The 15,273-nt window shown below is 29.9% G+C and overlaps 1 protein-coding gene across 1 annotated transcript in view; it reads left to right on the forward strand.

Annotated features, from left to right (window-relative positions):
* Lrp1b (LDL receptor related protein 1B) overlaps nucleotides 1-15,273 on the forward strand; it is a 1,856,415-nt gene that overhangs the window by 1,371,096 nt on the left and 470,046 nt on the right. Inside the window, exons 38-41 of the mRNA XM_058585368.1 lie at nucleotides 3,070-3,196; nucleotides 3,331-3,482; nucleotides 3,787-3,911; nucleotides 5,052-5,423. Coding sequence (XP_058441351.1) covers nucleotides 3,070-3,196; nucleotides 3,331-3,482; nucleotides 3,787-3,911; nucleotides 5,052-5,423 — 776 coding nt within the window. The remainder of the gene's footprint in view (nucleotides 1-3,069; nucleotides 3,197-3,330; nucleotides 3,483-3,786; nucleotides 3,912-5,051; nucleotides 5,424-15,273) is intronic.

A 15,273-nucleotide genomic window follows, 5' to 3' on the forward strand; every position in this document is an offset into this window, starting at 1 on the left:
ATCATAAAAATAATGGACTAAACTCAGGGCCTAATGAGTATATGCTAGGTCTTTGAGGAACCAAAATGCTGCCATGTCAGGTTTTTTATCTTTAAATAAATAACAGTGTTTTATTAGAAAATGACACATGCTATATAGTCTTTCTACTTTTGTCCTACTAAAAATTTGTGTACGTAATGAAGATAATATTGGCATTTTGTCGATTTTTAATAGTACTCCTATAATTTTTCATAATACTTTTTAAAGGTTTATGTGTTCAAATTCTGCAAATGAAAGATTGTTAAAAAGGGAGCTTTTCAGTTTTCTAACAGTTATTTATTATACAGAAAATTTATTATCCAGAGAAAATATAGCATTAAATTTTGAAAATTTTGATGATTTTGGGGTTTGGAGTAGTATTTTCAGATCTAAATTTACCAAGCTATCATTCTAAAATCAGTTTCCTTGGTCATATCATATAATCCAACAAATACTTAATGACTATAAAATATGATTTCCAATGTGGGCAGTATTTCTAACACTGAATATTAATTTCCTTTGGATCTCAAAACTCAGTGACAAGGATTTTCATTTTTTCCTATTACTAAAGACCATATTTAGATACCAAGAATCTATGCTGATTAAAGATATCTCAAGTACATGTTTGTAAATTATTATCTTAATTTAAATGTTTCCTTGAAATTTTACAAGCTTGGAGAATGTTCTTTCTCTAAATTTGATTTAGAATTCCTAAAGGTGCTAATTCTATTCACTTTTGGTTTAAGGAATATTTAAACTATTCTGTCTGATGTTTATAAAATATTGCTTCATTTTGGTAGGTTTAAATATTTTGATATTATTAAATTGATAAATTACTTAACCACAAAAGTGATTTCCACACAGTCTGATTTGCTCATAGAGAATTTTGTGTAACTTTGTTTTATTTTAAATAGTTTTAATTTATATTTTTTTTATATTCATCTAAAGTCTCCTGCATGGAATTATTGCAAATTTAAAAGAAATAGAGACTTCCTAGAAAAAGATAGATATTTGTTTCTCAATACTAAGAAATTTTTCATGTTTTATTTTTCTTTTTAAGTATGAAAACATCTTGCTATACTTCATATAGCTCAAGAGAAATAACATTAGGCATATAATTATTATAAGTTGTTGAGACTTTGTATTAGAGAAAGGCACAGGCTTGGGCTAGTAAAGTCTGGGCAATTCCTGGCTTGTCCCCTTTAATCAGAGAGCATTAACTTTCAGAGACATAATTTTCATAACTATGGAATTAGGGCTAAATATATTAATTGTCTCATTCTACTTGCTCAAAATGATTTTTTCATTACTCAATTAGTACATTTAAAATCAGCTTATATTACATAAATAGGTTTATTATACACATTTCCTTCTATATTTGAACTTTGGAGTATGTTAAAAGTGGTTGGTAAAAATCAGATTGAATAAACATGTCTCTTCTGGATTCCAAGGTGCCCACTTTATAGTGTAATATCGTCTGCTTTTTAATGACGTTTGACCTTAAGAAATTAAAGGGACAGATTGTGGACCTAGCTTGGATGAGTATATATCTAGCATGTAAAAGATACTATTTAGGTAGCAAAAAATAAAAAAAAAAGAAAGAAAGAAAATAAATTTAAATGAAGCAAAATTTATCTATTATTTGATTTGAAACATTTTTTTTTTAATTGAGAGAGACTATCCCTGAAGGTCTTAAAACTCTTGACTTTAACACAAGTAAAGAACTTTTTCATAACTTTTCTGCCAAGATATTACCAATAAAATCTTAGTTGGATTTTCTGCTACAAAGTTTTCCTTTCTGATTTATAGAACTTGTAAATATGAATGAAAGTATTTTCAGGATTAATATAGTTGGGATTCTAGCCACACCTTTTATTATGTGGTTGTAAAATCCAAACACATTTATTTTTATAGCTTTTTCAGAAAATAAAATCACTATTAAAATAAATCTAAACAATATACATAAAAAGAATACATATATTTTTATGTAGTTTAAGGGTTTTTTTCATGGTTAAATAAGAACTCCATTGAGTATTCAGAATATGAGTATAGATATTCTTTAAATTTTCTATATGTAGTCAGCTTCTACTCATGTATGAACACTTATATATGTGTATTTGAATAGGAACAGAAATATAAACTCATTGTTGATTAAATGCATGAATGATTATCATATTTTTCTAAATTTTAGTCATTGATGTTATTTGATAGATGGATAAAAATGTAATTGGACATAATGTAAAATTTAGAATGAATCAGATTTATCTAAAAGCATGAATTTCTGTTTATCATATAAATGCTGAATTTGTTGCATGAATATGTAAAAATGCATGTGTTATATATCTCCTGTTTTTCTCTATTTTCTTTTTAACACATTATTTTGGCATACTCTAGGTTTTCTTCCTATTTTATGTTTCTTTCTACATTACATATTGTTCTCCAAGATTACAAATATAAGCATGAAATTCAGATTAGAATAGTTTAGTGGTCTCATTAGACAAAACTAAAAGTTATGATACATTATGTATACATTCATAAATTAAATATTTATTTCCTACTAATTTTTATCTTTATTCATGAATATATACACTGATCAATATTCTCTCTGTCTTCAAAATAAATATCTATGTGAAGAAAACCAAGTATAAATTTTTCACTCTGTGTTATGATCTTCTGAGTTGAAGTACATAATTCAATGTATTTTGCTTCATAATAGCAATAATCAGAGAGAACTCAGAAAGTTCTTGAAGGAAATATTTGGGATATGAAAATCAAGAGCACATTAGGAAAATAGTTTGAAGTGGAGTATTTCAGATAGGGAATAGCATAAGTAAAAGTTACTTTGGTCAAATTTTGAATCCATTCTTATGATTTCAAAAGCTAGTTAAATACTTTTTACAATAAAACTTTATACAAATACAAACATGCTTGAATATTTATTTCTGAAATGTATAATTTTTGTTCTCTCAGTATGAATATTATTGTCCTTATGATGACTGATGCCTTCTGTGTTTAGTTATATGTTACCATAAGTCTACAATTCAATTTCAGCTTCCTGTTCTGGACCGAATGGGGACAGATGCCCTGCATTGGAAAGGCTCGCTTAGATGGCTCAGACAAAGTTGTCCTTGTAAGCATGGGGATAGTGTGGCCGAATGGCATCTCCATTGACTATGAGGTCTGTTGGATTTATTTTAAGTATTTAAAGTGTATTAACTGCCAACTTGCATTACTCCAACTTTAGTGTTCCATTATTTTCTTAATGAAATCACCAAAACCTCCTTGTAATATTACTCTTCAATCGATCTTTAGGAAAATAAATTGTACTGGTGCGACGCTCGCACAGACAAGATAGAGAGAATCGACCTTGAAACCGGAGGCCATCGTGAGATGGTGCTGTCGGGGAACAACGTGGATATGTTTTCAGTTGCGGTCTTTGGGGCTTACATCTACTGGTCTGACAGGTAATTTTTTTTTTTTTTTCATAAACATTTGAGTCTCAGAATGTTATTTCAGTGCCAGACGCTTTACCCTTGTAGGATTAGCCATACCTTAACAAGGTCACAAAAAGGATCTTACAAAGCCGTGTAATTCCCACAACAAAGGCAGGCGCTCTTCCAATCCCAGGCTTGAGCATTAAATGTCACAGGCTGAAGTGGGTTTCTTTCCCTTCTGTTGGGCCATCTGTTACCTTCAGTTTAAACTAACTGGCTGGATTTTAATGAAAAGTTGAAGAATGTTGATCATGTATGTTCCACTTTTTGGCAGGGCACATGCCAACGGATCTGTCAGAAGGGGTCACAAGAATGATGCCACCGAGACGGTAACCATGAGAACTGGCCTTGGAGTCAACCTGAAGGAGATTAAAATCTTTAACCGAGTAAGAGAGAAAGGTCAGCACTTTTAAAGGAATACACAAATCAATACATTTTATTCTTCTCTTATTTTAAAACTTTTGTCACATGAAGATTAAGGATAAATTCTTATTTGATTCAAAATCACAAAGCAATTTTTTTTACATCTAATTTTCTACAGAATCATATAATAGTTCAAAAAAATGAGTAACACTTCATACATGGGCATACTTGTCTGGGACAGCATGTGTACACAGATATGTCACATACCTCTCATGTCTTGAGTATTGATTTGGGTTAAGAAATATGAAGACTGTATAAGTGTACAAAAACTCATAATTAAGATATTAGAGAATTAAAAGCCACTGAAATTGTTTTTTTTTTTTCATTATCTCTTAATATAAAATGTGGTTCTTGCTCCAGAAATGATTTATTAGTCTATTTCTGAAGTCATCACATCCTTAAAATGTGTATTTTGAAAATGTGTATTCTATTAAGAATAACAAATTTGAGTATTTAAAAAAAGTGACCACTGTTAAAATAAATTATAATTGATTTTCTTTTCATACAGAGGGTTTCATGTATTAATTTTGCAGATGATAATAATGAGTTCCTAGGGATGAATTACCTTAATGACAAAAACCTAGGAGCATGTTTTATCTTCACTAAAACTGAAGTAGATTCTGCTGTATATTAGAGGTGTGGGGGGGGGGGGCAGGGTTTCAAGCAGTGCTTTTTTTTTTTTTTTTTCCAGTTCATTTTTTAGTGACTCTGTTATTTTTTCCAAAGATTAAAATATGATAAAACGTATGGTAATGTTTGTATCAAGTTTCAAAAAAAATGTACACACTTAACTGGCAATCAGAGTATTGTAGGAGAACTTTAATGCTGTTATTTAGATTGTGAAGGAAGTAGAATAATGTGGTCATTCAAGTAGAATTTCAAGATTTTGAACTTCTGTGATTAAAAAAATTAATACTTTCTATTGTTTGCCTTTTATTAACTAATCTTAATTAAAACTAAGATTAAAAAGATACAATAAACATTAAGCTTTAACATTAAATTTTTAATATAATTAAAAACTTATTTGTTAAACAAAAACATAAATGTGTTTATGTGTGTGTATGTGTGTGGTATATATATGTGTGTGTGTGTATGTATGTATTTTTTCTTCCTTAGGGACCAATGTTTGTGCGAAGGACAATGGTGGCTGTAAGCAACTCTGTCTTTATCGAGGAAATTCCCGGAGAACTTGTGCTTGTGCCCACGGATACTTGGCAGAGGATGGAGTTACTTGCCTACGGCATGAAGGCTATTTGCTGTATTCAGGGAGAACGATATTAAAAAGTATACATCTTTCTGATGAAACCAATTTAAATTCCCCAATAAGGCCATATGAGAATCCACATTATTTCAAGAATGTCATAGCCTTGGCTTTTGACTATAATCAAAGAAGGAAAGGTACCAACCGAATCTTTTACAGTGATGCACACTTTGGAAATATACAGCTTATTAAAGATAACTGGGAAGACAGACAAGTAATTGTTGAAAGTAAGTACAACAATTTAATTTTAAGTAGTTTGGTAGAAATGAGTATCGTTTGGATTATTAGAGAAATAATAGTGGTAATTGCACATAGCAATTTCATTTTCCTAAAGTTTATATTAAAAAATGGATGTGGCTATATCATCCAATCCCCCAAAATGTCAAAGAAGCAATTAACTGCTAGCATGTACAGCATGTATATTATGACTGTTAGCTTCTACTCTTTAGATATTCAAGGTCTCATCACCATGTTTTTTTGCAGTTAAGCATTAGAACTTTTGGGAAAATTCTTTCAGTATAAAACTATTTTAATTGATTTTCTTCCAATGCATGGAATGATATCTTTAAAAACAGCTGCCTAATGATTTTCAGTCAATCATATTTTCTTAAATGTCAATTATTTTCTATATATGTATGTATGAATGTTTAGATAGACCTTCATATTTAAACATAATAGTATTGATGTGAAAATATTACTATAGAAATAATTTAATGCTTTTAATATTTTATGGGACATAATTATATAATCATCAGTCAGTGTAGATTATCCACAGAATTGAGAGAAACCTCTTTCTTGTCCTCATATATCAGCATAAGGACCATCATCTTCTTGTAGCACCTTTTCTCCTCTATCTCTATATAAATTCCATATTATATATGAATATGATATATATATATATATATATATATATATATATATATATATTTCTCTTTATGTGTCACCATACTGAGATCATCTTTTTCTGTACTTTTAAATTGCAAAAAGTATATAAATTTATTATAGAAATTTCAAGTCATATGGAATTAAGTATAAAATTTCTGCCTTACTACTGCAATTATCAGTCCCATTTATGTATCCATAACTGACAACTGTCATTGCCTCTAGAATTTTCTTTATGTATGTGTGTATATAATTTATAATTTCAAAAGTAGAATGTTACTAGATGTATTAGCTACCTACCTTTTTCCCAATAACCATATATTGCAAAGCTTTCATTTTGGTATATATAGTTTCATCTTACTCTTTTGAAAGGCTGCACTTCATTCTATACTCAGGATAAACTCTATATTTAATAATTTTATGAACATTGTTTCTGGTATCTTACCATTCCACACAATGTCACAATGAACATATGTATGTAGAATTATGTTTAATCACACATGTGACTATTTTCTTAGCATAGAAATCTAGAAGTTAATCACGAAGTCAATCAATGGGTATTTTATTTCTTATAGATTGTCAAAAAAAAGGCCCTATAAATTTATATTTTAACCAATTTTCTATGAAAAGGCTCATTATCCTACACTTTTGCCAATAATGATTTTATGATTTTTGTTAAGGAAATATAATATGCAAAATTATTACCTTCTATTAATATACATTTACCTGATAGGTAATAAGACACAGCATCTAGTTGTATGTTTACACATATCAAAATAATTTTTTAGGTCAAGTGTGATATTATACATTGCCATTCCATGCTAATGCTTGCCATTGTTCATTTTGAAATTCCAGCCTGTAATATCTTCCACAATTCTTTTTGCTTATCCCAATGCTATTCAGACTGAAAATCAGATCAAGTATATTCTTTAAAAATAAATATTCACATTTTTATCATATATGTTAAAATATTTATTGATAATTTCATATCACTTTATATTTTATGGCACAGCAAATTGTTTCCCTGTATGCATATGTGTATATATGTCCATCTGTATCAAAAACCACACTAACTGTACTGATCATGGAGTTCATGCATATTTGAGACTCACTGATTTTTAGGGTGTATGTCCGTGAAACTTTCATTATAATACCTTTGGTCCTTTATTTGCCCAGACCGATGCAATTCACAGTTGGAAGTGTTCGAGTTGTAACCACACATAGGAACTAACTTACTCATCCATTTTCTGCATTCCACATCCTTTGTCAGCATGATGGTTATCAAGATGAGTATCAGTTCATAGACCTTTAGAAGCCATAGTTTAGAGAAGAAAACATCAAGTAAACAATCACTGAAATATAAGATCTACAAGATACTAGTGGCCTTTAGAGAATTAAAAAGTCTTCCTGCAGAAGGATGGAGAATCTCATGAGTGTTTTAAAGATGAAGCTGTACAAAGCTAACTCAGTGAATTTAAAGAATGAATAGGAACCTTTCAGGTGGTAAAGGAAAAAGGAAAACCTGTGATTCTCAAACTATGGATCTTTGGGCATCTGCAATATACTGTCAGTACATCTAAGAGATCAAAAATATTTCCATAGTAATTAAATATCATTTGACTAGTTTTTACCATGTTGACATTTGCATGGATGATTTAATAACAATGTGGCTAAACTATGGCGCCCTTTCATGTTAGTCAACACAGTGGCTTCAAACTATTTTAGAGGTCATTGGATTTTTCACTGTCACTTGGCAAGAAAAAAAAGTACCAACTTTGCTTGAAAGAAAGGTAAAAAAAATATGATTCTTTTAATTTTGACCCTTCAGTTGAGATTTCTTTAATATTCTGTATGATGTAAGATGAAAGATACATAAGGCACTTACATTACATTCTGAAGGAAACTATATTCGAATGATTGTTTGGGCTCATGCTTTCTTCAAGGAATATCAGGTTTTACTTGAAAGAATGAAGAACAGACAAACTAGTTATGCAAATCAAGATGTGTGGCAGAAGTGTTCTAAGGAATATACAATGAGAATATCATTTCAAGGAGAATGATAAATAGTATTTTATTCAAATAAGGAAAATTAAGTTTTCAAGTAAATATTATCTTTTGAAAGACTTTTATTCACCACAGTAAGCTTTATGTTTCCCTGATGCTTTCTGGTCTTCACTGATGAGATGGATTGTGATAAAAACTAATGTGACTTTTGGGTACTGCATAGGAAATGTGTCAACCATTAGAAATGTGCCTAAGTCAGGAAACCAGTATTTTCCAAATGACATGACAAAATCACGCAAGGATAAATTATCCATTTGAATTCAATATAGACCAATGAATGTTAATGTAACAGATTGAAAAGTTCATCACTATGGTATCTGCAACTGACCTTTAAGTTTGACCACTTGTCATGTGCTGGTGTAGTATAAAGGAAGAATACTAGAGTTACTTGAAAAGGCTATGAAAATATCTACTCCTTTTCTAACTATATTGCTGCCTGAGGCTGGATTTTCTTCATGTAATTCACCAAATGACAGAAATGATAGGATGAATAAGTTATGAGGAACCAGCTAGATTTAATAGATTCACAAAATTATAAAATAATGTTCTATATGCACTTTTTAAAAGTATAGCTTTTAGATGATCTTATATTCATACACTAATCGATTCATTATTCTAAGTTTTACAGAAATTGGTAAACCATCAACATTTTCAGTATGAATTTCTAGTACGATAAATAAATATAGATAAAATCCACAGATACAAAAATCTCTCTGGAATCTTTAAGAATGTTTAGGAGTATAAAGATCCTCAGGTCAAAAAGATTAAAAACTACTCCCCTAGACAAAGAAGTCAGAAAGTTTTAGTATAAAGGAATGAAAAAGCAAATGTTATGCAAGGAGTCTTTTAGTTTTATTAAAATACAGGTTGTATGCATGAATGGGTGTGAGATGAAGCGGGGGGTGGGGTGGGCAGGGGGACGGGTGTAGTAAGCATCCTGATATTGAAGGACTTGGTCTGTCAAAATAAAGAGCTTCTTAAAAAAAAAAAAAGTTTAATTGAGATAGAGTTTACATGCCATATAATTCATAACTCTATATTGTACTACTCTATCTATTTTGTTATAATATGTTGTTTATTTTAAAATTGTGGTAAAGTGTGTACAGAAATTTATGTATGAGTGTATGGATATATATATATATATATATATATATATATATATATATATATATATATAACAAAATGAGAATATCACTTCAAGGAGAATTTAAACTATTTTTGAACATTCAACTTAGTGTATTCACAATGTTGTATAACTGTCATCTTTGTTTCTGAAATGTTTTAGTTACTTCAAACAGAAATTCTTTTAAAATTAGTAATTCTCCATATTTCTCCTCCCTCAGTTCCTGGTAGCATCTAATATACATTTATTTCTGTCTATGAATTTGCCAACATATTTCATATAAACAGAATCCTAAATTATTTCTTCTTTTTGTATGATTTACTTCACATAACATTTTTGAAATATGTTGATACTGTAGTATGTATTGGAACTTCAACCCTTTTTTTGGCTGAACAGTATTCCATTGTGTGCACATACTACAGTTTGCTTGTTTATCCTTTTGTTCATGGACACTGGGGTATTTTCTCATTTTAGTTCTTATAAATAATGCTGTGATGAATATTGATGTATAATATCTAGGATAAAGAGTTTTAATTTTATTCAGTAGATGAAGGGAAATCAATAGAATAGTGTGAAGCATATGCATGTTTTGTAAAGATCTCTCTGCGGTATGTTTGATAAAGTTTAAGGGCCATATCTGAATTCAGAGATGGCCTAGAAAATTATACAGTATTTTATGTCCTGTTTTAACAGTGGTATATGTACAATCAAACTTTTATAATCCTCTCATCCAGTATCAGATCAGTAAAATCAATCACCTTTTAATGATGGTAGGTGTTAACTTATAGGCATAGATGATAAATGAAAACCTAGTGGCTGAGAGTATGGAATCAGTCAATCTGGGATTCCAATTTGAATTCACTGTCTATTTTCTATATGCCACTCAGTATCATTTTTCCCACCAACAAAATGAAAAACTAACTTGTAATTTTTTTTTCTGTGGAGATTTTAAAAGAAAAGGAATAGAAAAAAAAAACTTACAAATAAGCATATTTTTACTTTAAAACTTTATATCACTGTATTTGTGGATCATTTAGGATAATTACATTTGCCCTAAATTATTTTTACCACATACATTAGAGTAGTTAAATAATCAAAAATAATTACTATAATTATAGGTATGAGGTAATGGATTAAGGTCTGTCTGGAACTTAAAAATTAATTAAGATTAGTCTATATGGATAATTTACATTTTGGGAAATAATTTGATTTTCGAAAATGTTTCCCTTGTCACACAAACCCCTGCTAAGAAGTGATTATTTTTTTAAACATTGAAATTTGCCTTCAAGTTTTCTTAGAGAATTTACACTGGGACTTGTCAGAACAAACAAGCAATAGAAATTAAAAAATAAAACAAAAAATAAAGTTATTAACACATATATAAGTAATATTTAAAATTTGTGTATGTGTTGGTATTCCATTTCATTAACTCTGGAATACTTCCTTTTGTTATATATGGTTAACAAACACTAAATTCACAAAAATTTGATTTCATATTTAAACATGTCAGAGAGCTCTAAATATTTTAACAAATCATGTTCAGACTTATATTTTTCACATAGTTGAATATGGGAAAGGACAGGATGTCTTTAATTCTCCAGTTCATATAGAATGAACTTTTTGCCTCAAGATTTGACAGAAGAGCCATTAAGTGTAATTAAGTATTTATTAAGTCTTATGATATGCTATAGATTATCAGTTGAAGGTGAATAAAGGTGAAAATGTTTCCTTTCTAATCTCCAGGAATTCACAGTACAGAAAGAGAAAAATACCATGGTTTCCTGTCTCTATATAGAGACAAGACCTCTGGACAATATATTGTTGAAAAATTTTACTTTAAAACTTCATATCACTATATTTGTGGATCATTTAGGATAATTACATTTGCCCTAAATTATTTTAACCCATCTCTGGTTTTAAAAAGTGGCAGTTATTGATATTTTTAAAGTAAAATTAAAAAGAGTTCTCATCTCAATAAACAAAACTGAATTTTTCTTAAATCATTAGCAAAGCAGCAATATGAATCATAGAAAATGATAAAACATCAGAATTCTGGCACCTCCAACTATGAAACCCAGAGGGAAGTTATCTAAAAAGGCATGCTTAAACAAAGGAATGGGGTATGGTTGTTTCCCAGGGAAGAAAAATTGAAATACTGTTGTGCCCATGCTGGTGACTTGTAGGAACTTACTACCCCAGAGGCTTAGAGATCACAAAAATAGCCCTGTGACCAGCTCTGACCCCAGGCCTTTGCAAGCTGATGGCTCTATAAATTCTCTCATACTCTATGGAGTGGAAACTCTACAAAATCATGAAAGAGCAGGATAAAATTTAAGACCCAGAGGTCAAATAGAGGCAATTAGAGAACCACCCAACAGAGTAAATTGAGTGCTGAAGGAGAGGTTAAAAAAATAACCTCTTTACTTGAAAAGAATCTGAAAATTCAGTTTTCATAACACTTGTGGAATCTTCAGAAAGATAGCTTTAAAAAATAAAAATGAAAATAATAAACAAATTTAAGAATTTTATAAGTATCAGGGAGTTTATCAAAGAGAAGAATGGGGAAAAAAGGCTATAAAAGGAAAAAGGAATAGAAAATCAAAGAGGCCAATATTATATGTGTAAAACTTAATTTTATTAAAACAAAAACAACAAAATAGCTTGGAAATGAGAAATATAGTTATTACAACAAAAAATTTTAAAAATCATTATTGACAGAATATAGTTCATGCTAATGAAAGTGAGAATGCAGAAATCAAATGAAATTAATTAAGAAATGCACAAAGTATGCAGGTAAAGAACACAAAATACATGAGAAGAGTTGTCAAACTTCGAGGATAAACTGGTAGCTTTACATACTTTTAGCTAACAAATATTGATGAAAGGCAAAGACAAGACAGAAGAACAGTAAAAGAATATTCAAAGTGATAATAGAGTTTACTAGAAATGAAGAAGGAAACGGATCCTTGGAATAAAAATGCAGTCTGTATTAAGGACAATAAAATTAAGCCAGCTATCAAAGTAAAACTGCACAGCATTAGGAAAAGGTAAAATCTCTAGACTCAACTAGAAGCCATACATAGATCATACAGAGGAAGGACAGAGTGATTCAAACAGACATTTCATCAGCAACAAGAGTAAAATCTTCAGACTATAAGGAAACATGTAATTCTATAACTGACTAAATTATTATCCAAAATGAATGCAAATACAGATTATTTCGGAACTACAAAGTCAATAATCATGCATCTTTATTTTCTCACTAAAAAGAAAATTAATAGCGTCAGACTTGAATGTAATGCCTGATAAGAAATAAAATTTACATTTTATATGAAAACTCAATATATGTGTTTCAGTTTTACAAAGCAAAGTCCTCATTCTGTAAGATGCATTTCGATATTTTGTTTTAGCCAACCACAGTGCAGAGATTTTTTTAAAGCAAATATTGCTTAATATAAGTTCAAATGGTGTCTCTGAATTCAATAACCAATTAAAACATGTAAGTTTTAAAAAGCAACTCATAAACTAATAATAAAAGTAAAGGATGTTCCAGACTTTAATAGAGAAAATTACAAAATGTTTGTGAAGGACGTAAAGAATGACCTTAAATAAAGAGGGAAATTGTAATTTTCATAAGGGGAATGAGTTTTCCCATTTCCATATGTATGGAAATTTGCACCAAATTATCTTTAAGTTTAATGCAATGCAAAATGCCAAAATCAGTTTTTCATTGAATTTTATAGGCTGAGAGTAAAATTCATGTGGAAGAGCAAAATAGCAAAAATAATAAAGGAAGTTATAAAGAAATATAAATTTGTAATCTCTTTTAAAAGTTTCTTTATTATTAAAAAGCTGAAGTAGTTAAAAAAATGTGATAATGCCAAAAGAACAGTTTAAGTGGAACAGAACAGTGCAGATCCATATATACATGCAAATATAACTTGCATGCAAATTAGTTATAATTGCCATATTGGATTTACAAATAAATAGAAAAAATAATAGATTATATTTAATAAATTTTGCTAGGACATTTATATATAAAGCAAGAAATAATATGAAATTCAATCTGTAGTTCAAACTGTACTGCAAAGTAGATTTCAAATATATTAAAATGTAAATGTTAGGAGTATTTTAATGTAAAAAATATAGCATATCCAAAGGATAAGAACAAATTTTATAAATTAGTCATAGAATACTTCAAAAGATACAAATTTGATGTATTTTACCTCATTAAAATTAAAAATTATTTTTTGAATTTTCTATTTCTGTTTCTATTCCTTTTAGATTTACATGACGATAGAGTGCATTTTGATATTATACATACATGGAGTATAATTATTTTAACTAGGATCCCAATCTTGTGGTTGTACATGATGGAGAGTTTCACTGGTAATATATTCATATATGAATATAGAGAAGTTATGTCCAATTTATTCTATACTTCTTCCTAGTCCTGTTCCCCTTCCCTTCATTCCCCTTTGTCTAATTGCAGCATAGTTATAAAGGAACTTAAGGGGCAAAACAAACACTAGTAGAAGATATTTCTAATCCTTAAAAGTAACAAATATCCCAACTAGAGTTTTGCTGTATCACTACTAAGGCTAATAGAAATTTGGGCAAGATATGATTAGGTAGAAAACCTAATAATAATTGTGATGACTGGATGATCAGAAATGACCTCTTTCATAGTTTGTCATTTGAAAGATTGTGTGCTGAATAGCTGGGCCACAATTCTATAATTATCCATTTTTGGATGTTCTCATGGTTCCACAGGAGGGCTGGCTCCCATATATGAACACAGCTCATAAACCTCTGCTCATACCATAATTGCTAATGTCTCATTTTTCAAAGTGAGCCCTATGGCCAAGTCCAGATTCAAGGAGAATGATGAACTCCCCAAGTGATGGGAAAAGCTGCAAAATAGCTGTACACATATTGGGAGAGCAGGGATTTACAACTTCTGCAACTGACAAAGTTGTACAGGTGGTTACTAAGCCACAAACAGAAGCTTCCAAATAACACACTAAAATGTGTGCCAGCTTTTTAAAACTCACCATTATTTTGTTGTTGTTGTTGTTGTATCTGTTATATACCAATAATGGAGTATGACTATCATATTTGGTTTATCCATGAGCCATAAATCAATCTGTTTGATGATGAAAATAAAATGGGGCAGGAAAGGACTATTTAGTGGAGAAAAATATAATGAAACTAAAGCTATAACAAAACTACACAAGTATTACCAGATTTAATGGATACTATCAGCTTCAAATGAAAGATTTGAAAGATTTAAGCAAATGATGCTGAACTTTTTCTAATAAGTCCTTCACTGTTGTTTTTAAGCCAATTTAATTGTCCCCCTTTTTCTGTTTAAACAATGTGACTGTAAAATTTGGTGTTTGTTTTATAGTTTAAGCTTGAACAAGTTGGCTATAAGTGGAAACTGAAGGGAAAAAAAAAAAAAAACATCTGTGATATAGTGTTAGAAGTGGCATTTTTTATAGGAAGTAATCAAAGAAAGCATACATATTAGAACTTTCCTTTTGAGGGATTTATGTCATGAATTCAGCAAATGAAATCAAGGTACTATGAATTATAAGAAGGGTTTGAAGGGCCACCTGATGAATTCAAATAATTTAAGAAAGCGGAAGAGTGGCTGTGGGATGATACAAGGATACATATGAGTCCAGATTTTTTTCCCAAAGATGATTGTAATTTGCAGAAGTGAAGTTGACTGTTACTCTTTGAAGGGGCAAGTTATTTTAATTTAATATGCCTAATAAAGTGTGCTTGGGTTTTCAGGCTTATATGCAAGAATAAACAAACTTACTGAAAATCAAGAAGGATTATTTTCATATTTAACTTTTATCCTGCTATTCTTAGCTTTCTAGTTGAATGTAACTGATTAAAATTGCAGAGAGAAAGGGGGTAGGAAAATGAGAGTCTCCAAAGAACTTATATTTCATTCTTCAGTTAATTCTCTGTTGACCACATTCATTGTTTTGAGA

The sequence above is a fragment of the Marmota monax genome, unplaced genomic scaffold, assembly GCF_021218885.2.
Source record: "Marmota monax isolate L192 unplaced genomic scaffold, Marmota_monax_Labrador192_F-V1.1 WCK01_AAM20220418_F8-fsc00034, whole genome shotgun sequence".
In the NCBI taxonomy this organism is placed as follows: domain Eukaryota; kingdom Metazoa; phylum Chordata; class Mammalia; order Rodentia; family Sciuridae; genus Marmota; species Marmota monax.